We start from the raw sequence: 26404 nt of genomic DNA on the forward strand, positions 1-26404 counted from the left end.
GCTAAATAAAAGAAAATTTTGGGGCATATACAGAGCAGTCTGATATAAATTGAATATGGGGTCCTCAGAGTGCCTTTATCGCATAACCATGAAAAGCGCCCAATCTGCCAGAAGTTTCTCTGGACTGAATTGTCATACCACAACCATGCCACTGCTAAATCCAACATTGTGCTGGACCTTGTATTTTCACCCCATATATAAATGTGAATATTTATTTCCATCATATCCTCCTTCCTTTAATGTTCATTCATCCAAGCTGAATATGCATAAAATAGCTAAGAGAAACGCCCTGTACATTTCCATTTTGTTTTCATTATGAATGTTTAAATATAGATAGTGACTATTTTGGTAGGATTCAAATACTCAGTTGCATTTCAGACTTAATTTTTTAGGTGTAAAGTTTTGTAAATGGTGCTTTGTACAGTATATTCTATTTTTTTGCACATAGCTTCAGTTTCCCTAAACTGACTTATTTTTTACCAAAACTGTGTTGTATTAAGAGTCCGGAGCACACAAGGTGGCTGTTTGTTCCACTACATTTGTTAAATCTACTGGTGCTTTTAAGATGGCTGAATTACAGAACAGCTTTGCTTTTATTACATCACAATGTAGCATGACCCCATTGCTTCACCATATAGTTAACAGGTGGGATTTGATGTACTTAACACATTCTTTTTATTAGTTTTTCCAACTCTGCCAAAATCTAAGAGTTCTGTCTATAGCTAAAATTAGTTTTTACATGGTATGATTCCTACTTATTCCACAGGCTGACAGGTGATTTTAGTTGCATTTCTATTGTATTTATTGCAGAATGATTTTAGCATTGATATTCATTGTATTTTCACCCAAGTTGTTCCATGAGCTTTAACAAAACATCTATATAAAATGTTTTTTCTAAAAGTATATACCCATGCAGAAACTGAGCAATAAAACTCTATGCTGTTTGCACTGTTACAGCATCAACGGTTTGGTTGGTTTGGTTTTTTTTAAAGAAAGGAATGCTTGCATCTTACGAAATAGCCTAAGAACAAGACCAGCAAATAAGTTATTGAAGCCCTTTGTTGTCTGACTTCCTGTAGGATCGCCAAGTTCTTACCTCATCTTTACATATATAGGGGGGGAGTGATGTAAGCAAACACTGTTCTGTTAATGATGCAGCTCAGCTGAAACATCAAAGGGTTTGAACAGGTGCCATGTTAACTGTGCTTATCCTTATCACATATCACCTACAGGAAACTGCTTCCAAAGTGTCAAGTGAATACTACTTTTGGCAGTGTCTTTCCGGCAATGTAAAATTTTGTTCATTCTGCTCAGTGGGGAAAGTTCTAGATCACGCTTTCACTCACTCCAAGCAGGGCTATGCAAATTAGTAAGCCAGTCTCAATAGCCCTGCAGCTCCATCAGGACGTTCAGAGCACCACTCCTCAACTTACCTGTAATGGCCTATGAGGGGCTATGGAAATAAAGTAATCATGTTTCCACCTCAGGTACACGAGTTCCTTACTTGGAACTTGCATATTGCATTGTCAGCCCTAATGAAAGCTCCTTTTGTGCCCATAGGGGACATCTCGCTGAGACATTTAAATATAAATGTGATATTTCTGGTGGCAATTACTTCAGTGAGAAGGATTGGGTATGTTGTCCATTAGGAAAGTTGTGCATTTTACAGAAAAATTAGTGCTTAGGACTGACTCAACCTTTTTGCCCAATTCTATGTTCCAAAGGTCTGAATACATAAATTTACCATCCTTCTGTTCTTCACCTTCATATGCACAAGAAATCCAGTGGCATAAGCTAGATATTCATAGGGCAGTTAAAGCTTACTTGGTCAGAACGGGGGACCTCAGAAAGACTGAATCATTGTTTGTGAATGTTTCACTTCCCCGGAAAGGGTGTCTTCAGCAGCCATAGGCAAAAGTTTGAGGAGTTGTATCATGGAGGCATATAGAGTACAGAGGGACAAAATGGTGCCCACAGGGACCACAGCACATTCAGTTCCAAGTGTAGCTACTAATGCAGCAGTCAGCAAATCTGCACCTGTGGAAGAAATTTGTAGGACAGCCAGATAGTCATCAATTACAACCTTTGTGAAACATCGCAAGTTAAATCTCAGTTCGGTGGATGAAGAGTTTTGCAGACCGTGGCAGAGGCAGACCTTTGCCCACCTGGAACCTGATATTGCTCTTTTACATCCCAAACAGATGGCCTCATGGGACCAAGGGAGAATGGCCACTGTGTACTCACTGTGAAAGGTTTTTCTATTGGGGGGGGGATTGGTTTACGTATATAGGTTAGAATTTGGTGGACCTTAGGGACACGTGCCTTTCTTTCTCCTTACATTGCAGAGTTAATAAAATGGAGTTATATTGTTGTGCTATGGAAGCCTCAAAACTGAGGTAGTGGGGCGGAGTGTTTCTGGCAAGGCTGACTGGAAGGGGAGGAAGATGTGTTCTATTGATAGTCAGATGGTGCCCCATGGCTAGCCAGATGTGAACCAAGATCTCTGGGCCAATAAGGTGACATAAGGACAGTCCTTGCCTGCTGCTCTCGAATTCATCTGAGTACCTTTGGAATAATAGGTACTAGGGTTGCGTGCTTCGGCCACCAAAGTGGCCGTTCTATTCCAAAGCAAACAGCCCCGTGGTGTGTGGGGGGGAGTGGTGCCCCCCCATGCCATGGCACTGGCTGCTTCGGGCTTGAACGGCTGCTTCGGCGGTCTAATAGGTACCAGAGGAAATGCATATAACAGGCCGTGATGGCGGAACTGTCAAGGCATCTGTCTGCTCAGCTCTTGGTTACCACACGGCAGTTAACGATTCTCTGGTCTGGCAAAGAGATTCACCTTCAGACTGTTAGAGTGGGACACTTTCAGGCTGAGTGAGTTGGTTTAATATGTTTCACCCTGAATATGCTTCACCCTCAAGAAGAGATCAGACTCTGCCCATGTTACTGCCTGTTTTGCCTCCAGATGTAGTGTGGTGGAATGGGACCCCCATTCTAACAGGTTTATCAGAAGTGCAGTCTCTCCCACATCCATCCATCTTGAGTGATCAACGCTTGAAGTGTCAAACCCACCTCCCCCAGCAGAGCTGTCTGTTCACCGCTTTTTCTAAGAGGCAGGAGAAACTGAGGAAGTAGGGGCAGTTCCGGCAAGGGAGACAGGAAGGGGAGGAAGACTTGAGTTCTTGTCTCTCTAGAAACAGCAGAGAGAATCACCCAAACAGGTGGCATTGTGGGACCAATGGAGAACCAGGGACACTATTTGATCTGGGAATCTGCTGAGATAGGGATCCATTTGTCACCTGGATCCCTGGGGGCAAAAATTGTTGACATTGATGTTGAGTGGAAGGAGTTTGGCACAAACAAGTTATCTTGTGACAAGTTTATTTGGAAATACCTCAACAGTTCCTAAATGAATATTTTTCAAAAGGCTGAACTTAGTAAAACCATCTCCCTTTTGTTCGAGTTGGAATTAAGATACCTGCCATGAGAAGTGACATTTGTAGTGACCACAATTTTCACTATGAGGGCCTCAGAACTGGGGACCTTATTAGTACATAAGGAACTCTACACCTTCAACAGAGATATAGTAGTAGTTAGCACTGATACTTATGTTACTCAACATTTAGAACTTCTGGTTTTCTGCTCAATTCCCTCTCAGAATTGTGTTAGTTGGTCAGAGCATTCTCCATATATACGTAACAATGACAAAACATGTAAACTCACGTTCTTTATTTGTACCACAAGGTAAATTTTACCAGTGTGGTAAAGTCTCCAAGGCTATAGTGGCTATCTGGATCAGACTTTGCACCAAGAAGGCATTTGGAAGTAACGTTTGAGACAACCTGCAATGATTACAGCCCACCTTAACAGGGCAGAAGCAACTTCAACTGCATTCAAAACCAGGGAACCTATCAAGGACCTGGTTTTTCTTTTTGGGTTAGACATTTCATAAAAATCCAGCAGAACTCCACTGAGGCTGCTTTTGGGAGACAAGTTCTCCAACACGGGTTGGGATGAACACAGTGCTGAGGTTGTTTCTGTGCCTACCCTGTCTTAGCATGGTTATATAACTAGTTTGGAGGACTTCCCCCGCTGAAGGAGAATGAAACACTGGACTTATCTGAAGGTTTCTCCTCTTCAGCGAGGCAAAGTCCTCCAGTTATCCCACATTATTCTTCTATGCATTCTGATAGGTTTTGTTCATTAGTTGATGTTCATGCGGTGGATGTTGAAAACACGGTTACTGTTATACTTACTGCTATTAAGGTGAATAAAGTTATACCATGTGTGTTTTTCTGGGGAGCTTGGCTATTCTATGCTTGGAAGGGACAGCCTACTTTTGTCCTGGAGAGGCATACTGATTTGCATAGCCCTGCTGGAACGAGGAGGTGTGACCTAGCCATTTTTGGAGGACTATACCTTTGGGTAATCCCAATGTTTTGGTCTGCTAAGAGCATACTTCAGCTACCAATTATAACACAGCAACCATGCCCTAATGCAGGGGTAGTCAAACTGCGGCCCTCCAGATGTCCATGGACTACAATTCCCATGAGCCCCTGCCAGCATGCTAGTTGACGTTAGTTGATGATCAACAGTAATCCTTTGCTCTGCAGCAAGGTGCTTGAGAAAAGTTGTCCAAACTATTTAATTACATTTGAATTCAAGTTTGGAAAGGCACGCATTAAAACTTTCTACATAGCGCTTTCTGCTTTCTGAATGAACTACATTTTCATACATTGTAGATTATTGGAAGACGCTTTTAGGGGCAATTCACAAACCTTTATTTTTAAAAAAATCTTTATTCTCACTGCCAGACACTGCAAACAAGATTAAGACCCACTTCAAACCAGTAAATCAAGCTCTTAACTTTATAGGCACCCCTTCCCCAAAACTCTTGTTAGAAAGTGACAGTTTTTGCTATATTGAAAAGAAGCCATCTGAAGTCTAGCTCTCAGGCGATCGGCCTCTAGCTCACAGAAGAATGAATTGTCATCATTCTGAATGATCACGTCCTGCAGCTCTTTGATCTCTTTCTCCATCTTTGATCTAAATTCACACTTTGCTTTGTTCAGCATCTGCAAGAAAACATCGGCATTAAGTCAAGGAGATTGTTAATTTAGTATTAGTTCTCAAAGTTGATATGGTGAGTCTTACTTTTGCATGTGTTTTCTCTCTGGTTTCAATTTGTTTATGTTCTTCTGAAACTGCTTCAGCCAGCATTGAAAACTAAACATAACGCAAGAAGAGTTAATTACGTGCAAAGTAAACTAAGCAACAGTCTTGAATTATAGAAAGGAATGAGTCTACCTGATCCTTGTAATAGTTCTCCATGGACTCCAGTTCTGCCTGGTGTTGTTTCATTTGCTCAGCACGTTTATCCTTGGCATACGTTCTCAGTTCATGCAGTCTTTGCTTCTGAATATCCAAACCTTCTTCAAACAAGTTTTTAAATATCTGTCAAACAAAATGGCAGGCATCAAGTCAGAGGGAAGCAAAATTCTTATCACATTCTTGCAACATCTTTGCCTCAAACAGCTCTATCTGGTTAACAGCAGCAGAAGATTTGTCACTGTAGTTAGATTTTAATTCCCAGAACCAAGGACAATTCTACATACATTTTATGAGATTCCATACAGAAGCAAAAACTGACCAAGGGAGGCTGGGCAGCTAAACCACCAAGATTTTTAGATATGCAAGATTAACAGAGGGCAAGGGGGATGTAGATGCATTACATTGGCTTTTGTTCAGACCTCGTTTGGTTTGGTTTCCCTGACCCTGCTTCTCTCACCCCTGCCTTTGTTGTAGATTGATTTTCTCTTCTTATAAGTGTTGTTTTTAAAAATCTGGGGCTACCCTGGCATCTGTTCTTTCCTCTGTTGCTGGAGATGTTAAAGGAGAAAGAGGAGATTTGCCTAGGCTTCTCCACTCTCCTTAACTTGATAAGTGTAAAGAGTATGCTGGATGGCTTTCTGCTGCAAGGAAGTAAGTTTTCCAAAACAAACGGTGGCAGTCTTACCAAGGGAATTAAAAGTTGTTGTGCGAGTAAAGAGCAGCTTTCGGGAGCAGAGGCAGAACGCCATAACTGGAAGTGGCCAGTACTGCTAGTGCTGGAGACAGCTATTCATTTTCCTTGTCCTTACTAAATTTCATCATCAACATGGGATCTCCTTGAGCAACAATGATCAGTGGAAATAAAGTGGTCAACTAATGTGGCTGACAATTCTTTAAGGCATGATTCATACATGGTACCTTGTTGAAATGCTGCCACATATGTCAACAACCTTGAAGTTTCCATGACAGTTTTATTTTCGGCTGTAGCTTGTGGATGGAGAACCAAGTATATGAAAAATCAGGATTTTGGAAACTCCGAAGAGACAGAGTTATTCAGAATCTCAAGCTGCCCTTTCCTGATGTGTCGTCACACTTTAGAAAAGCCACTGTGAATCTCCTCATGTGTAAACTAAATTCCTTTCCACGTGGGACCAATTGTGCCACAGGTGAGGCTAGGAATTCAGGGAGTGAGAAATACAGAAGACCATCTATGTGAGCATTACTGCGCAGTTGAAAACTCAAGGTGACAGCTGCTGGAACACAAGAGTACTGCCCAGGTAGGTGGGCAGCTCTATTGGCTTTGTACCGGCAGCCACTGTGTATTCTCAAAGCCCATCAGAAGCTGTAAAAAGATATTTAGATACTGATAGGGTGAGGATGCTGCTGGTGCCCTCCTGTGGCTAACTCCCATGCTACAGTAGTTGAAGGATTCATATATCACACAGGAATGCTGCTGGCTGGAAATATGGCCACGTGATGGCAGCCTAGGCATATAATTGATTATGTAAGGCAGGGGTAGTCAACCTGTGGTCCTCCAGATGTTCATGGACTACAATTCCCATGATCCCCTGCCAGCAAACACTGGCAGGGGCTCATGAGAATTGTAGTCCATGAACATCTGGAGGACCACAGGTTGACTACCCCTGATGTAAGGATTATGCTGAGTTTAGAAGGAATCTCAGGTACATGTTAATGTTTATTAAATTTATAACCCTCTATTCCTGGATAGCCGGTTCGAGGCGGTTCTCATCAAACAAAATAATATTAAAATAGAAGACAAACACCGCACACAGTCCCTCCTGTAGAACCGTGAAGCACGTGTGCCGTCTCAGGGTGGGATGTTCAGGGGAGGGACCCAGTCAATGTTCTATCGCCTGGTGGAAAAGCACCATTTCACAGGCCCTGCAGAACTGTGAGAGCTCCTGCAGGGCCCTTAGCTTTCTTGGGAGCTCATTCCACCAAAGTGGGGCTAGGACCAAGAAAGCCCTAGCCCAGGTCAAGGTCAGTCATACCTCTCATAGGCCAGGGACCACCAACCTATTCTGATTTGCAGAGTGTAATGCTCTGCTAGGTGCATAAGGAGACAGATGGTACCACAGGTATACTGGCTCCTGTGTATGGACTTAAGTGAACCTTAAACTTGATCCAGAACACAACTGACAACCAATGCAGCTGCTGCAGCACCAACACATATATTTGTGAGAACCCTCGTAGCTGCATTTTGGGCCAGCAGCAGCTTCTGGGTCAAGGATAAGGACAGGCCCGTGTAGACAGAGTTAATTTGGAGGTGACTGTTGAATGGATCACTGTGGTCAGGTGTTCTGGGGCCAGACAGAGCACTAGTAGCCTCACTTGGCATAGGTAGAAAAACACCAGCTTGGTTACCTTCATGACCTGAGCCTCCAAGGAAAGGGTGGAAATCAAAGGTCTCCCCTAAATTTCTTGCTGATGGTGACAGCTCTAACTGTATCCCATCCAGGCAAGGAGGGCACACTTCCTGATCTGGACCTTTCCTACCCAGCCACAGGACCTCCATGTTGGAAGGGCTGAATTTCAGGCAGCTCTGTTTCAGCAAAACCCGCTAGGTTATTGTTATATCCGTCCTCCTGCCAGAGCCAGGAGAGTTTGAGTTAGAAGCTTATTGAGCTCCACAACCCCCTTTCTCCGCTTTGAACCTTTCCTGGCCTTTTGGCCAAACTGTATGGCTCAGGGTGGCTCTCCTTCCCCCGCCGCCAGAACTTTCCATTATCACCCCGCTTGTCTTTGGGCTGTTTGGGGGATGCTGGAAATTTAAAGCTGAGAACAACTGTAAGGGCAGACCAGATATCTCCAGCTATTCCTGCTTTTTTAGATCAATAGTCTCTTCCTATGTGAACCCTTCTTCCCGCCTGAACTACCGCCTTATAAAAAGCCCTACGGGGGCGACCCATTCCCCGTCTCGGTCAATGCATCCCCGCACCCACCAATGCTGTGTTACGCATCACCTTATGGATCCTTCCAATACAGACTAGCTTCTTAGGACCACCTGGGATTGGAGCAGCTCTATTCAAAAGGATTGCTTCTGGTCGAGCAATTCAGCTGCGGTTCGTGACAGTTATGACAAAGCTGAGATTTGAAATTAGGACTGCCCAGATCTTTTTGCTAGCTACTTCTTATACCAACTCTGCAGCTGTAGCCATTACCTACTCTGGAAAGCTGTAAATACACACCACATTTGAACACAGCAAATCTAATAGGAATCTAGGTTGGCCCTTCTGTAGACAAGTTTTTCCACTTCCTGGGAAGGGAGGACCCTTGAATTACCTGCTCCTCACGGGTCCTGGCCCTCATTATCTTAGCCCGCAGTTGAATTCTGTAATCTTGGTAGTACTTTTTGGCTCTGATAATTTGTTGACGTCTCTCTCTCATTTTATTTTGGCCATACTTCTGATAGTGAATACGTTGCTTGAAATCTTGCTGAAAGAGACAGCAAACAAGTTGCATTAAAAGAAATGGAGTTCAGATCACTTATCTAGAATGGGCTTGAACAACAAGTACTTGGAAGAGGGGAATTTCACTCACCACCCTACAATGGAGCTAGACAATAAGCAATTTTTCCAAAGTTATGTTCTCCATTTTTCTTATCCAAAGAGCTCTTCCTATGTGAACCCTTCTTCCCGCCTGAACTACCGCCTTATAAAAATCCCTACGCAGGCGACCCATTCCCCGTCTCGGTCAATGCATCCCCGCACCCACCATTGCAGTAGTGTATCTTGGAGTAGTGTGGCAACATTCTCCCCTGATCATACAAGTGGTTAAGCTAGACCTGACCTGGAGAATGTGTAAGCTACCAAAGCTGAGCACAGTCTATTAGCCATATATTAGCCCTGTGTTCAACAACTAACCTGTGTCTTCATTACCAGACTGGCAGGAAAAAAATCAAGATTAGCATGATCCTGGTGGTCAAGGTTGACTTGATCAATTGCATTTGGCTAGATGAATCACACAGTTGCATGAGTCTCCCCAAATCAGCCCACACACCTCAAAGTTCTTATGCTGCATGACTAGGACTGGGTCACCCAAACATACCAGTCTCTTGTTATGGGCCTGCTCCTTCTTAATGAGCTCTACAAGGAGGTCATGCTTCTTCAGGGCTTCTACTACCTGAAAGAAAGGAAGAAAAGACTGTTAACCCTCTAAGTGTTAACTTCCAGAACATCTTCATCATGCTGAATATTCTAATAGTCAGATGTGGTGTCACCTGTGGATACTTAAATCTGCAGATTAGGCCACAATGACTAAAATCAGTCAGCAGAGCTCAGGAGAACTCTTTCCCAAGTATGTTATGATAATTTGTTCTAACGGTAGGCATGTAAAACAAATTCTGAGGCCAGCAGCATCTTTAGGACCAACAAAGTTTTATTCAAGGAATGAGCTTTCGTGTGCACACACACTTCCTCAGATACAATGTCATAAAGGTAAAGGTAAAGGTATCCCCTGTGCAAGCACTGAGTCATGTCTGACCCTTGGGGTGACGCCCTCTAGCGTTTTCATGGCAGACTCAATACGGGGTGGTTTGCCAGTGCCTTCCCCAGTCATTACCGTTTACCCCCCAGCAAGCTGGGTACTCATTTTACCCACCTCGGAAGGATGGAAGGCTGAGTCAACCTTGAGCCGGCTGCTGGGATTGAACTCCCAGCCTCATGGGCAGAGCTTTCAGACGGCTGCCTTACCACTCTGCGCCACAAGAGGCTCATGTACAATGTCATAGAATGGAAGTAATCAGAGTTGATACCTAAAGGCAAAATGTAAGCACTAAATTAACACACAGCATAATGAAAACGTTTAAGTGATTTCAGAGATTAATATGAATAACAAGCTATAACAATTGAGACCTTGCTCTTTCAGCAAGTGATTATATATTTGCTCATTCTTCTCCCATTTAGACGTATTAATTGAGCCCACTATGTTTTCCTCTGAAATTCAACCCCCTGGAATTGAATCCAAACAGCTTGTGATAAATAAAACTTAGTTGGTCTTGAAGGTGCCACTGGACTCAACATTTGTTCTGCTCATTCAGACCAACATGGCCACCCACTTTAATCTGTAGCCATGCAACTCACTTCACTTTGGAGTTTCAGCTGGTTTCTGTTGCTGGGAGACTTCAGTAGTTCTATCTGTGCAAGCTGCTGCTGCCACATCTTGTTCATGGTTGGGCGGGAAATGTGCAAGTGGGGGAACTCCTCCATCAGAAGAGGCAAGAGGTTGTTCTCCGTGACCTTCACTGTGAGAGAAAAACAGAAGCCAACAACATTGGGAGATTAGCAAAGGCTGGAAAACAAGGTCAGCAACTCTTCTTAGAGGCAGCCTCAGACCCAGTACTTAAATGGCCTCTGTTTTTGTGCTGCAGGCCAATACTTGCATAGAATCACAGAGTTGGAAGGGATCTACAGCGCCATCTAGTCCAACCCCCTGCTGAATGCAGGAAATTCACGCCTGCCCACCCACAGTGACCCCAATTCATGGCCAAATGATGCCCCCCAAAACACCTCCTGCACTCTCAGCTTTCACTCCCAACTCTCCAGTGTAAAAAACTATTAATGTCAATCTGAACACCAAATGGTATAAGACAGCCTTAAATTTAGATGAAGCTGATAGAAGCCAAGAAGTGAAAATACATCAGAGGCCTGCAAATAGAAATGGTTCCATCCAGTGACTAAAGCACAACAGGTTTGGCGCCAGGCGAGTGATCGTGGAACAGGTAAGACCACCAAGCTCTGTCGCTTGCAAACAAGGACACTGAGGAGCAGATCTGGGCTGAGTAATGGGCTTTTCAGGTACTTTAGTATTAACTCATTTTGGTAATAACCAGCCCTTAGAATTGTGTCCAAAAGCACACAAGGCTACGTACAAATTATGTTCCCCATAGCCCTGAGAAGCAAACTCACTCCAGTGTCTCGCACAAGCTGAAGCTTCCAAACAGCATCCAGAAGCAGATGCACATTTGCAGACATGCACAGCCTCACCACTCCACACGGCTCCTTCCCAAATGAGTTTCCCTTGAAAAACTGCCGTTTGAGTTTGAATGTTTACGTATGTGGCAAATCTTGCAGTTGCCATTCTAATTCGATTTCTTTTTCAGAACTCCAGCAGTTCATTTAGAATAAGGCCAACAGTATTTATATTCCCATACACGTTAAAATTCCATGGCCTGACAAACCATCTGAATGTTATGCAATATGTTTCATTGCTATGTTGTGCTTTCTGCTGAGTCTGCAAGTTCTACAGAATGACAAGCAGCTAGACACTGCAGCTCCACATGCATCAATAAGAAGCCCTTATTCAGCAACCAGTAGCTTCTTGCAATGTATCAAGCATTGGCTTGTATGGCTGTAAATTTGCTTTAAAATATGAATGAAAGCAGAGTTTCTCAGGCATCTGTATTCTGTCCCCCGTGGGTTCTGTCACTGAAGAATAATGGTAAACTCAATGTTTATAAAACTTATTTTATTGTCTGACTTCCATGAATACAGCAAATTTAACTCCTGTTTTCTTTTTGCCACCTCAATGTATCAAGGAAATACGGTCAAGCCTATGAATAAGGCCCAGACTTAATCAGGCTGATGAAATCTATTTCTTCGGGACCCATGGAATTTCCTATTGTTGCATTTTTGCCCTGTTTTGTTCTTTTTCAATTGTGGCAAATTTTAAGACTATAGCCTTAGATGATTAATATTGAAGTAAATGTCTGAAGTCCATTTTACATAAATGTGGAAGTACTAGCTTCAAAGCCCATTCACAAGAACGTGACGAGGCTCGACCCCCTTCTCCGCCCCGTGAGACCGCGGCTTCCCTGGGGGCCTGGAAGCACACCCGTGGCCTCAGCAAGACCGTGGGTGTGCTTCCAGGCCTGGTGGGGAAGTCATTCTTGGCCCCCTCCCGCTCTGCAGCTGTGCTGCTTCCCCTCTGGGCCTCCTCCCCCCTGTGGCCCTGGAGCGCAGAGGCTCACAGACGTGTTGGTTGTAGGCAAGGGGTGAGGGCTCCGTGAGGGAGGGCGGGAGCTGTAGGGGCAGGGCCAATCAGAGTGCAGCCACCTGCACCCTGATTGGCCCTATTCCAACTCGGACAGGGAGGGCGGGAGCTGTAGGGGCAGGGCCAATCAGGGTGCAGCTGGATGCATCCTGATTAGCCCTGGAAAGGCCGGACCGTTCATCCCCCAAGGCTGTTTCACAATTATATAGAGGCACAAAACGGATAAGATAACTTCAGTCTAAGTCCCTCAAGCGACCTACACGAAATATTCTTAGACACAATGCTTAGTGAACAGGAAATTATTCCTTTCTTGAGCATCATGGAAAACTGGCTTGATATTTTCTTCTGTTGACTATTTCTATCATCTTTATGTAAAGTGAATGTCTAATACCGGCCTTATGACAAAAAATGATGTAATATTTCTTTGTGGAGAAGTAGAGGTCTCTATGGTCTCTATGCAGAGTTTTTTAAACTACCATTTTAAAATTAAAATTTTAGCGTAGTTTTCTTTTATTAAAATCTGTATTGCAAAATCTGCTTTCTAAACCATTCTCAGATTTATTGTTGAGAGTAGTATTGTGATATGCTTAGGCTTTACAGTGGGCTTGAAGAAATAAAATGCAGTTTGCCAACCTGTCAAAATAGTTCCATCTTCAGATCAACGTAAACTGATTTCAGTTTTAGATACAAAAAAGTTGCAAGAAGCCAGTCAGTTTCTCCATAAAATCAAGTTCTCTCTTACGTTCATTTTATTGTTTTGCTGTTAGCCACCATCAGCCACAAAGATTATCAAAATCATATAATCCAATTATGGAATATGGAACATCCAATTATGGAATCCAATTATGGAACATTACACTTTTTTCTGCCACAAATCCAGACTATCCATGGCAGTCGCATTTCAAAAGTATGCCCCAAATCCCACATTCCTTGACTTTTCACTGACAGTCGCCCATTACCTTGACTTCCCTGAAAGAGGCAAGCCACTAAGAAGGAGTACCTAAGCAATGATGATCTGTCAGGGTCCAAGGTGGGCCACAGCCAGACCTGTGCATCCATGGTTCAACCTTAGTAAATGATTTCTCTTCCTTTACAGAAATCTATACATAGAGATTATAAGAAAAAAATATTTTTGCTTCGTATATGTTAGTAGGAAGGCAATATTCTTAGACTCCAGCTCATGCCTTCAAAAGGCACCCAACATTCTATCACGACGAAGCCTGTGGTTCTTACTTGGAGTGGCTTTCTTTGACTTTACAAATCCTCCTCTTGAAATCCGCTGGTTGAGTTTGAGATTTCTAGGCGCCGTTTTTCTAGAGTAAACCTCTGCAGGCCGCGAAACACGTGGAGGCTCTTTAAATAAGCTTTCCTTGTATTTTTGTTCCTAGATGTAAATACATATTAATGAACTCCTATGCAGGAGATTGTGATGACAATAAAGGCCTCTGAACATTTGTATAGAGATTCTGGATTCTGCAAATAGGACCCAAAAGCAATATTGAATCAAGGCTCTCTGTGCACCAGTTCTTGCACTATACAGTGTCTTGCTATCTGTCTGTTGCATTAAGATTACAGGCAGAAAATACAGACCCAGTCAGGCCTCTCAATAAGTAGGAGGCATGCAAGTGTTGGAATGGGGCCATACATAGAGGATACTCTTATTATATCCCCTCCCCACTTCTGTTCTGGGTTCTTCCAGTGTAATAATGCATTACTAGAAAAGCAGGCCTCTGTTTTAACCGGGTCAAGTACAATCAATACTTGTAGAGAACTTCAGCAGTATTAACATTTTGGTCTTTACTTTTAAGTCCAACATAAAATGCTTACCTACTTTTCAAGATGCCTAGGTCTGTGCATTCCATTGATGCAAATAATTATACTCTTGTTAAGAATGTTGGCATAACTTTACTTAAAAATCTTAGTTCTGATCTGCAAGTTAAAAGCATAAACTCTTTTTGAAAGACTGGGGATCCTTCCCTAGAATCCCAGGAAAGCACAAGAAATACATATTCTGATGGGGAAGTTTGTTATCTTAGGTTTCTTACATCCTTACCATTTCCCTGGCCTTTGCTTTTCGCTTCGTTAGTTCGATTCTCTCACTAGCCTCGTAAGCTCTAAGTTCATCTTCATAGGCTTTTGTTAACAACTAGAAGGCAAAACAAAGTCGGTTGCCACCCATAAGAAAAGAATGTATAAAAATCTTATGGTAACTTAATCATATCAAAGGAGAACACAACGGTACATAAGCAAGGCCTTGTCTGGGCCCTGTTAGGCCCGAAAAAGCCACAGCCAACAAAAAAAATACAAGAGAAGCTAAAGCAAAGGTTTTTGAACATAAGGGTTTATGTTAAAATAACGTATACAATAAGAGGATGTCAACAAATTCAAAATTGCCCACAACATTACAAGTATTAAGAAAGCCATTCACACAAAGGAGCTATATACAGAACCCTAGAATCATAGACTTTGAAGGAGCCATACAGGCCACCCAATTCAACCCCCTGCTCAATGCATGATCAGCCCCTGGTTGTTAACCCAGTGTGGGGGGCTATGAAGATGGTGGCTGCTGACATCACTGATGTCATGACCACAAACAAAGTCAGCAGCTATCACTTTGGCAACGCTGCCACTCAACGACACCAGACTTGGCTCAAAACTCCCCGCCTGGCATGTCCCACAGTGTTGGAGCATGCTGGACAGGCCAGATCATGTACGGCAGGGGTAGTCAACCTGCGGTCCTCCAGATGTTCATGGACTACAATTCCCATGAGCCCCTGCCAGCAAATGCTGGCAGGGGCTCATGGGAATTGTAGTCCATTAACATCTGGAGGACCGCAGGTTGACTACCCCTGATGTACAGAGTCAGCAGCAGCAGCTGAAGCAACGCTGTCCTCAATCCTGTCCCCCCCTCCCATCAGGCATGATCTGTTCTTTTCCTATACCTGCAACTTCTATACCTGCTTCTCCTTTTGCTGCCACTGCTGTCTCTGCTGGGAAGCCAAGGAGTGGTGAGGTAAGGAGACTGCAGGGAGATGGGCTTATCTGTGTTTTTAACATTTTATTTTATTGGTACATCCTTTGCAGCCAAGGAGGAGATAGGGAGCCGGTTTTTATTTCTATTTGCATATTTATTTGAAGAAAATTTGCAGCCATGGTGCAGTGGAGTGAGGAGATGGGGGCGGGTAGTTTTTATTTTTATTTGCATTGGGGGCATGGCAGGGGTCATAGTCAGTTGACATGACTTTCGTGGTATCTTGAAGTCTGAAAAATATTTCAGGGGCATCTCCACAGTCCAAAGACTGAAAAAGGTTGCTCTAGTGTAACAAGCCTCCGTGCAAACTCTGCAATGCTGAGATAAACTTGACTGCTTGGGTTACTGGGCCTATAGAGAGCTTTCACTTATCTAGTTGCATCTGCAACCCCTTTGCCATTACCTTTGCTCTTAACCTCCTCCGGTCCTGTTCGTTTTGCAAGTGATCGTATATTTTTCCTGTTGGCCCTTTTCCATCTCTCCAGTATGCATCTTCCAGTTCAGATGACAGCTTGGGGGTAGAAGGTGGTGGGGAAGCTGAAAATGACCGTTGCCTGATGGGTGTTCGTTTTGGAAGGCAGGTGGCTATGAAACATGATTATTAAATGGACATATAAACAGTAACTGAGAAAAAGACTCTTGCAGACATACTCAGAAAAGCATTGGCTCACAGCCAAATTCAGAACAGCAAGCTGAAAGGGCTCCGTTTTGAAACTTAACCTGCCACACATTTTTCAGGGAGCCCATTACCATTACGCACTGTCGAAACCACAATGGAAAAGATTCAGGCTCTAATTGATAGTAGGTGGGCCACCTGGAGAGAGGGGGAAAGCCAACAAGGTAGCAGGCTGATGACTACAGTTTGTGCAGGGTAACATAAGGAGATTATCCTTCAGATATGTGAGCCCCCACCAGGCTTTAAAGATCATAATGAGCAACTGGAATTGAACTGAGAAACAAACTGGCAGCAAATTATGTTGTTTCCGAATGGTCCCATCAGCTAGACCCAGCAGTAATTGGGCATCACACACTAAAGCAGCGACAGTTTCTGGGTTGTCTTTAAAAATAGTCCGGTGTTGAGCATTTATAGTAATCCAGTCATTAAATGTGATCAAGATCAGCTGAAACTGGGAGACGACTGAAGATGGCGCCGTAACAGCTGGGCTTCTGTCCGGCTCTTAAGCCATGCTGAGGGTCAGGAGCAACCGCACATGGCAGACCTGAGCAGATACGCAAATCTCGCTCGCCGGTCGCCCCAGGAACCGGGAACGGCATCCTGAGGGTCCTACAGATCTGTGGAGAGGGAGGGAGACTAAGCTCTCCGGATCGCCGCGGCATGTGCTCAAGGTCATGATGGCGCCCTTGTCGTAAATAACTTTCTAAGCCTGAAACGACCAGCTGACCCTACATTCTTCCCAGATCATCTTTTACCAGACTGACAGGAGCCGAAGTCTACAACAGTAAAGACTGTGAGTTTTCTGGCTTTTCCTTTTCTTTCCCCACAAGCTCTTCCCCCCCCCCTCCTCAACCAATTTACAAGTGAATTCTTTCGTCGAGTGAGAGGCTCCCAGCTAATTATACCCACTAACCAAACAAAGAGAGAGCTTAAAGAAAAGAGAGACTTTAAAGTTTTGTTGGAGAGAGTTCAGCGGGGGAAGCTGACTTGATACGGAGATCGACAAACTGATAATTTTGGATCGCTCGTGCTACCGCGAGACCTCACGAGACTTTCTGTTTATAGTTTGTGACTGCCTAGAACTATGGAAAAATTAACTAAGGCACAGCTTTTCCATTTGTTATGCGAAGGGAACTCAAAGATACTGAAAGCAGTCAATAAGGTGGAAAAGGAAATCCGAAAGACTAAGAAAGAGCTTTTAGACAGAACCGACGGTCTGGAAAAAACAGCTGATGAAAACACAACTCAGCCAACAATACTTCAAACGAGAATTCAATGTCTGGAAGTTAATCAACAGGAGGGGGAGAGAGCTAGGGACGTAAAAATCAAAAGCACCTTGGAAGAATTTGGAAAACAGATTTAAGGAAGGAAAGCACCGATAACCTGGAAGTCTATTTAGAGCAGGAAGTGATTTGGATCAACAAAATAAAGAGTCTATTCAAAGGCGACAGCACGCAGGAAGCTATCAGGAGATATCTCTGTACGACCAGAGGAAGAGATCCAGATTGATAAAGTATACAGAGCCTACTTAAAGGCGACTGCAAGCAAGAATCAAGCAAGAGACTTCTTTGGCCCTGACAGACGGACAACTAGAAATACTCTATGTAGGAATCATCAGGCGTTACTATGGAAAAAAACACAATTTCATTTTCTGCGACCACCTGAAGGATGTGATGAACAGTGGAGCATTCTCCTGGTTTCCTGTGGGAAAGACAGCAGCAGTAACTTTTAGGTCAGGACCAATATATGAAGGGAACTGACTTTATATCATCTAAGACAATAATAGAATATATTCTTATAATAGATTATACTCTCATATGTATTAACAATTACTCTGCTAAGAAAGATGGTAATAACTTCTAGATCAGGATCAATATGTGATGGGAACTGAATATGTATGCCAATATGTATGCTAAAAGAGGATGGCAAACTATACTTCATATGTATTAACAAGACAGCAGCAGTAACTCTTAGGTCAGGGCCAATTTATGAAGGGGACTGACCTTATATCACTTAAGATAATAATAGAATATATTCTTATAACAGATCATACTCTCATATGTATTAACAATCATTTTGCTAAGAAAGATGGTAAAAACTTATAGATTAGGATTAATATGTGATGGGAACTGAATATGTATGTTAAAAGAGGATGGCAAACCATATCAGCTGGTCGCTTTTTTCTCTTTACTTTTCTGTAAATGCTTCATATAATAATAAATAATAAAATTATAAAATGAAAAGATCAGCTGAAACTAAGAAAGGAGAGAGTTGGCAAACCAGATTCAGCTGATGGAAGGCACCAGCCTGCACTTCATACTGCAAGCCTAGTTCCATAGAGCATCTAAAGCTGTGTCTAAACAGACAGAACAAAACCACCAAAGGACTATGCTACTCCTTTAACATCCATGTTTCAGCTGATGGATAAGAATGGAGTGGTCAACTGTGTTAGATGTAGGTATCATTAGGGATGATTATTCACATCCAAATTTAAAAAGATTATCTGCCAGCACAACTATAGCCATCTCAGTTCCAAACCAAAGCTGAACTGAAATGTGCCAAGGACAAATGTGTCATCCCGGAACTCTGGAGCCACTCCAGTATCACATCTTCCTTCACCTTTCCTAGAAAAGGTACCCTGGAGGCTGGCCTATAACTGGCCACCTCATCTTTAACTAATGAAGGTGCCTGTGGGTGCCACGGCACCTGAAAACAACTTTCACAACACCCAAGTGGATGAGGCCATGTGAAACTTTTGCCAAGAAGGGTTTTTGATTGGCATTACTGATTTTGATTGGCATTGCCAGCACAACATGAGGATCTTCACAGTATGAATGAAGGTAAACTGTGCATGCAAGAGAATGTTTTTAAACAGTATGTTCATTTACAAAGGCATCCAGTTAAACAGAGATTCTGCCTGGAATGCTGAGTATTTACTGTTAGGTTATACATGACCTCACTACTTCCCTAGCAATTTGTGGTTAGCTGTGCTTCCCTTTGTCAGAATCCCAAAGGTGCCTGCCGACTCAAAAAGGCTAGACATCTTGGAATAGAGTGAGCCCCCTTAGCCAATGAAGCATTCATGATTTTCTCCAGTACATTTTCCCAGCATGATTTTAAAGGCCAGGACAGGCACAGATCAAGAGCACAAGTGGTGGTTGTCACACTCCCAAGGACCCTGGCCAGCGCCCAATCAAGATCATTCTGAATCTAGCCATAACAAGGTAAGCAGGTGTGCTTCTGACACTCCAAGTACCAGAGCTACTCTCGCCTTGGCCAGTGAGATCAGATTAGAGAGATTTTGTCAAAGAACCTCACAAAAACATCACAGTAAGGGGCCAAATGAACATCTATTACAGGGTCAAATTTAAGAGTTACCAAGTCACGAACCACTTCAGACAATTGATCTGATGAGATTTTGCTGATGCAATAGTTGTGGATAAGAAAGTCTTCTACACTGCCATTGCTAGTACCTCACAGATATGCAAATGGGCCCAACAAAGTGCTCTGTCTGAATCATCCCAAGTCTTTTACCAATGTTGCTTCTATTGCCTTTTTCATGTCCCCAAACTCTCTGGCGACCATGGGACCTATCAGAGGATAGAAGAGTATGCCAACCCTGTTTATGGCACCAGCCAGCCCAGCATTCCCTGCTGTCAGAAGGGGATTTATGGAGTCACCAAGGAGGAGCTCCAAATCTACTGCTTTCAGTGATGAATGTGCCATTATCCAGTCCAACGCAATAAACCAAATACAGAGAGCCAATAGCTTCCAGATTTCCCACTGGAAGGACATACCAGTAGCTTTGGCATTTCCTTCCAATGCAGCTCTCGTCAGGAGGGCTACATTACAAGGCCAGCCGAGCCAGGACAGGTTGGCTGCAGGCCTAGCTGAGTTAGCATGTTCTTCCAGGTGCAGACAATTAAACACCACAAGATCCTTCATGTGTCTTCAGCTGGAATCTCCTCAAACAGGTAGCAAAAGAAAGGCGAGAAGATTGGATGGTACAATCTCTCCTGTTAGGGTAACTTCAGGCACTTGGCATACTTGACGGGAAGGCTATCCAGCCAAAAGTCACACACTTCTAAATACACTGAAATTAGTGGAATTAGAAGGGTGTAATTTTTCTCAGGATTGAACAGTAGACAATTTGCTACCCCCTATTCCAATATTTATTTCATTTCAGGATGAGATTCAAGCTTTTAAAAGTCTAAGATGCCATTGTAACACTGGTTTTCTTTAAAGTCCTTGCTAGCTTAATCTCACTGTGGCCCTCCCAAAACAATAATAATCTTGTTGCAGAAGAAAATTGTTAAAAATGCATGTACTAAATGGTCACAAACATTTCCAAAGCATTACCTGGTTCTGGCTTTGTGTCACGGTAATCCATGACGCTATCACTATGCTGAGAAAGTCTGTCTTCTTCAGTAGCTGATTCCCCTTTGCTTCGTTCACTCAAAGCATTCTTTAACATCTGTTGTTTAAAAGAGAAATGGTCTTATTCACCAGAGTTAATGCTAAAGCAATCTATTGTAACTTTATAGAATGTACCGTCTCTCCTTCAAGGATATACCACTTTCTGGTTTACTTTCCAAAACGGAGGATTTGGCAATCTATGCACACTTGTTCATGCCCAGAATTTATCCTGCATTGCCCAGTATTAGGATGCATACACAGTAAAAGGCAAGCAAGGGTATGTATATCTCAAGGGCTTCGATATAGGGCTACCCTTAAATCAATTCATTAATTACAATCCAAGATTAGTCAATACCCATAGGTTAAACACAAACAAAACATACAAACAAACAAAACTAATATCTTAAATGCCTTCAGCCCTGATTTCAGTAAGATACAATGTTACTATGAAGACTGATGCATCTGCTTCCTTATTTACCAAACTAAAGCACAGAATTTGGCCAATTTAAGAGTAATTTCATTAAGGCAATCTACAAGAAAAATGGATACGTAAAATTTATTAGATCTGCCTGGGCATTTGGATACAATTGGAGTAATATATAATGAACAAATATCCATATAACAACTGAATAGTAAAATAACGTGTTCAACTATTTCAACCTCATTCCATTGGCAAAAACACAAACATTGGGAATAAGGGATAGCTAAATATTAGTCTTGCAGCAGAGCTGAGGCTAGAATGTTGAAATGTGCCAAGATAAAGACACTGTGGTATTTAGGAAATTCTAAGGTAAAGAGGTGATTTGCAGAAACAAAATTTTGGACATGACCAGGGTGCCCTTGGGCTGCACCTATATTCCAGATTCTTCAGCTCTCAAGTACTTAAGATGACATAGAGCCGAAGAAATAAACCCACTACACCAAGCTGGCTCTAAGAGAATTAAAGGAGCTAGTCCAAGGGGATTCTGGTTTAAATTTAAGCCAAAAGCATGCCACACAGTGCCAATTTGATGCTTTTAGTGACACCATTCCAGACTCTACCCAGAGAAGGAAGAACAGATTGGGACACCAAATATAGATCTGATTTAGACTGAATTGCTTCCAGAAAACAGAAAGATCTGTGTACCATACAGGAGTTGAGCTATCACTTTGCTCTGAATGATTTTAATCATGAAAGGTACATGTCAGCCTCTCTGGAGAGATACTGGAGAGGCAGAATTGTACCTTCTTTAAAAAAAAAACAGTTTCCATCCAGGCATTAGCCAAGTATACACCTGGTTAACTTCAGCACCTGTTGTAGATTTAGGTGCACCAACACTATTTACCAGGTTTCCTCATGGTAGAATATTGTGTCAAATTGGTTGTCAGAAACAGAAAGTTCTCACTTACTGCATCCAGTTCATTCAGCCTACGGGATAATTTCTCAGACATCTGTTGTAGCTCTTGGTCTGACAGTTCTTCTTTTGCCCTCCTGTGGGAAAGAGATACCTCTGCAAGCGAGTCTGTGATGGAGCTTTCATGTTGCCTGAGAAAATAGGAAGTGCTATACCATAAGCTTTAACTTCTCTGATTTCAGCTAAACTGGGGGGGGGGGGGGGGGAATGTGGCAACCTCTAAATCTTTAACTACATATTTGAAATGCTATTTCTTCAGATGAGAAATGTCAGGAGTGTATGGACTTTTATTTTCATGAATGGGCTAGTCTTTCAGAGTGAAAAATGTAATTTCTATTAACATGGGTCATCAGGTTGCTGATGTAACAACTGGCCCTATCACAGTAACTACATGCAGTGTAAAGAAGACACATACCTTCTTGCGTTAAATAGATTCTTTTGCTTAGGTCTTGCACTTTGTATTGAAGTAAACCTTCGTGACCTGTCCTCCTTAAAAGATGAAGTTGATTTATATTGAACATTCTCATCAGTTTCCTTTTAAAAGGGAAAAGTAAATTTGTCACTGAAAAAGCCAACGACACATTGAACAGGATGTCTACTATTATAACTGAGCCATGAGGACCACATTATACTCAGCACCCATTCAACGGGACCAGAATGTTCCTAAAGCAGTCTGGGACACAACATTTTTCAAAGGATAAGGTTGAATGCAATGTGATTAACGTAAGTCCAGGTGCCATATAGCCGGCATAAAAAAAATACCAGCTCTTTATAAATTAAGCATTCATAATATTGAAAAGGCAATCTTACTGTCAGAAAGATTTCTGATGCACTTCCACTAACATTAAAAAAGGTATCAGACCAAAACAAAACAATATCAGAATATCCCTTGAACGAAACATGTTGGATACTTGAGCTGTAATAAGAGCCAATGTACACAAGCCCTCAATACTTGGGGACCAGGTGAGCAACAGCAGGCTAAACAAATGGTATTGCAAATTAAGTAATTAGTGTTATGCTTATCTGAACTAAGTAATGCAGTTTAAACAAAGCCAGAATAAAAAACATCAGGTAATACTGAAAGTTTTATCCAACCCCCATAAAAAACACATCTTTACTTTGTTTTCCATTGAACACCAATGCTCTAAAGCAGGGGTAGTCAACCTGTGGTCCTCTAGATGTCCATGGACTACAATTCCCATGAGCCCCTGCCAGCATTTGCTGGCAGGAGCTCATGGGAATTGCAGTCCATGAACATCTGGAGGACCACAGGTTGACTACCCCTGCTCTAAAGCAGTGGTCCCCAACCTGCGGTCCGCGGCGGCCACGAAGGCCAGGGTGCCAGGCCGCGGTTCCCTCTCCCCGCCTCCCCCGGCAGTAAAAAACTTCCAAGGCCGCAAGCTTGCGGCCCAGGAAGCGTCTTACTGCAGGAGGGGGGGAGGGAATCAGGGCTGTGCCGCACATGCGCACATGCACGCTCCGTGGCTGAATTGCGCATGCGCAAAAGTGCCGCGCATGCGCGATTTTGGCCACACCGTGCATGCGCACTGCGTGGGTGGGGCCGCGCATGCGCGCTGCGCGGGCGGGGCAGTTGCCCAGCTGAAAAAAGGTCTGCTCTAAAGTACCATGAATCCTCTATATTAGTTTCTTCATTCACAAATAAAGCACACATTCTTTGTCCCACCTTCAAAATTCTCCCCAGCCTTTACACCTTTCTGTGACAGTCATTCCTGCAGTTCCATCACACTCAGACTTCTAAAGGTCTCCTGCTGCTATGCTCTTCTCTATCCCAATTGCCTCCCAAAAATCCCTATATGATATTGCATTTTATTTCTCTAAATCCTTCCTCGAATTTCATCATTTAAGCTTTTAGCATAATTTTGATCTTAGTATTTTTAGGGAATGAAGACTAAATACATATCATGGAACTAAATGCATATTTTTCTTCTCTTTGTTGCTTCACTTGAGCAGAATGTTTAAATTGTAAGCTTCTTGGAGCAGAAACCTGGATTTTTTTGTTAAATCTGCAAAGAACAATGCATGCTGAAAGGATAACAATAACAAAATGTTGTTAGCCATTTTATACAATGTACTTTGTGCATTGTGGTCCCTGTACACCACCCTCCCCCCAATTTTAAATTAGTTTGTTTTACCCCAGGTGCTTTTTGGTTCACCAGTGATTTGTAAATTCTAGAAATAAAAATCCACACCCAATAGAATAGAAATATATCAGTTACCTTTCCCATATCATCCATGCTGACTTCTGGCACCACTCCATCAATTACAACTGGCTCCTTTATAACAACTTTTGACTCTGGTTCATCCCCTCCAGTTGAAACATCTGACAGCAAGAAGCCACACATTAATTTGACTCAAAAGGGTTTCTTGGGTGAACTGATGGGAACTTCTACTCATAAGGGCAGGGGCAGAGCGGTCCCCTCAGGCTTTAGCCTCACATGCCATAGATTTCTGAAAGGTCTGCCTATTCTCGGGAGTATCTGGGAGGGGTGCAAAGGCCTACAGCAAGGATGCAGAAGGACAGCCCAAATACACAAGCAATAAACCATAGTTTGTTGTTGTAGGAACAAGAGGCTTTTTCCCCCCTTCTGGTTCCTGATTTGTCAGCTTGGTTCGTAGGGAACAGTGCAGACCATAATTGCTGATATATAGAAGTCTTATTAGCTTGCTGGACATGACAGAGGGTGAGAACAGGTTCATTTCCATTATGAGCCAACATCATTTGGCCACTACACAGCTGAGTTATGCCTTAAAGGGCTGACCTAAATGTAAACTAATATTTCTGTTAACAAGAATGTGTGCCTGTCTTAACATTACACCAGCACACATTCCCAAGTCTGTGTTAAAGCATCTTAATTCTCATTTCTTCTCCTAAGAAGCCTTGGGAATGGTAGTGATGAGAGGGAGATGGAAGTCTAACAAACTTGATTTAAAAGTCTAACAAACTTCTCCACAACTTAGATTTACTTAGGGGAAAAAACATGAATTCAAAGTATGTACTGTAGTAACGCTTTTAAAGCAATCACATTTCAATAACGTATTCTGCAAAAAGCTCAAACTGTTATGATAACAAGCACTGCATTTTCAAGAAAGAGTTTCTTCTGCTATCAGGAAGCTAAATCCAAGGAGTGGCAAAAACAGTATTTGAAGATTAGACTACCGTTCAATATTAATCAAGGTTTATTCTCACCAGAAGGAAAGGCACCACCTGAAAGGATTTCAGACCTTTGTCCAAGGGGTTGTGCCAGCTGTAAATTAAATGAAAGAAGCACAGTAAGGTTATTAGGCCAGAATTCCTGATGAAACAGGAAGGCCCGATGAGGATGCTTATTTGAATCATTGCTAGGTTCTCTCGACCTAATGCAATTCTACCATGCTGCAAAAGAAAGGCTGACAATAGTAGCCGATACAAAGGAAGGTTCACCTCTTACCTCAGAGGATGGAAGTCCCTGCGATTCAGTCAATGCCGGACCATATCTGTCTGAATTTCTAGTTATTTCATCTTGGTGAGGCGGCCTAGGCACAGAAGGCTGGTAGGGTGGCTGCAGGGCAACAGCTGAACGAATAGGCTCCCCCAGTTTCCGGGCACTGGAATTCAGTTGCTCACTGGGCAACCGAGCTGCTTTTGCGGATCCTGGGAGGGAGGGAGGGAGGACAGTTTGGAAGCAGAATTAATTCTTATAATCGTACAAGTAGATAGTTTCCTTACATATTTTGGATGAAAGCAGATTCATAGAATTTTTATACACTCATTAGGACACGCTGATTAGGGCATTTTTCTCTCAGATCCTATATAACAAAGTATTAGACTTTCTCAGAGGGCTTCTTATAACTGAATTGGAAGGTAACCTTGCATAGGTTGTGCAGCACCACTTCTGCCTCTTCCTTGCTTCATGTGCAGGGCATACGGAAATTTTTGAAAAGCTTTCCTGTACACTGAAGAGGTGCTTGACCCCCCCCTCCCCCATTCATGTCTTACCAAGCTTCTTGGAAGACTGATCTACCTCTCTCGCAGCAATTATAGATGAAAGAACTCTCCTAGGAGTCCTGTAACTGGAATCACTTTAAGGCTGAATAATAGGTGAGGGGAAAAACTCCCTTCTTGACCTAGGGAGTTTATTTCCAATTCATTCTCTGACAACCAAGACAGGAAAAGGCTATCTTCCTTTCCTGTCTAACAGAAAGGCTATCTTCCAGTCCACAAATCAAGGCTGTCTGCCGGTCCACAAATTTTTGTTCTCAGTCAGTAGAGGAAGGCATCTTTCTATAAGATATTGAAAAGCTATTACCTCAAATTAAAAAACAACAACAGAGGAACGATTGAGGGAAGTACCTTTTAGAGAACTCTTCTGCCAAATTCAACCTCAGCAAATGTGTTTGGACTGTTGTGCTTAAAGAGGCTGAAGCTGAAGCCCAAGTTGCTGCCCTATAGATTTCTGGAACGGCTGCAGAAGTAGTGGCTTCTCTAACAGAATGAGCAGTGGCTTTTGTTGGTGACAGAAGATGCTGAATGTCATAAGTCAG

At 42.8% G+C, this 26404-nt stretch overlaps 1 protein-coding gene across 3 annotated transcripts in view; it reads right to left on the reverse strand.

The window, feature by feature from the left end:
- Nucleotides 1-4782: 4782 nt before the first annotated feature.
- Nucleotides 4783-26404, reverse strand: part of CEP95 (centrosomal protein 95) — a 36989-nt gene continuing 15367 nt past the window's right edge. The window contains exons 8-22 of one of the 3 annotated variants that reach the window (XM_077328429.1): nucleotides 25312-25514; nucleotides 25071-25128; nucleotides 24100-24203; nucleotides 22278-22396; nucleotides 21858-21939; nucleotides 20412-20526; nucleotides 15780-15961; nucleotides 14399-14491; nucleotides 13579-13729; nucleotides 10437-10597; nucleotides 9403-9477; nucleotides 8638-8790; nucleotides 5311-5457; nucleotides 5158-5229; nucleotides 4783-5078 (exon numbers count right to left, since the gene is read on the reverse strand). In XM_077328429.1, coding sequence (XP_077184544.1) covers nucleotides 4872-5078; nucleotides 5158-5229; nucleotides 5311-5457; nucleotides 8638-8790; nucleotides 9403-9477; nucleotides 10437-10597; nucleotides 13579-13729; nucleotides 14399-14491; nucleotides 15780-15961; nucleotides 20412-20526; nucleotides 21858-21939; nucleotides 22278-22396; nucleotides 24100-24203; nucleotides 25071-25128; nucleotides 25312-25514 — 1922 coding nt within the window. In that variant the 3' untranslated portion in view covers nucleotides 4783-4871. Of the gene's footprint in view, nucleotides 5079-5157; nucleotides 5230-5310; nucleotides 5458-8637; nucleotides 8791-9402; nucleotides 9478-10436; nucleotides 10598-13578; nucleotides 13730-14398; nucleotides 14492-15779; nucleotides 15962-20411; nucleotides 20527-21857; nucleotides 21994-22277; nucleotides 22397-24099; nucleotides 24204-25070; nucleotides 25129-25311; nucleotides 25515-26404 lie in introns of all 3 variants that reach the window. The other 2 variants (XM_077328428.1, XM_077328427.1) reach the window with 2 other exon arrangements.

The sequence above is a fragment of the Paroedura picta genome, chromosome 3 (assembly GCF_049243985.1).
Source record: "Paroedura picta isolate Pp20150507F chromosome 3, Ppicta_v3.0, whole genome shotgun sequence".
Classification (NCBI taxonomy): Eukaryota; Metazoa; Chordata; class Lepidosauria; order Squamata; family Gekkonidae; genus Paroedura; species Paroedura picta.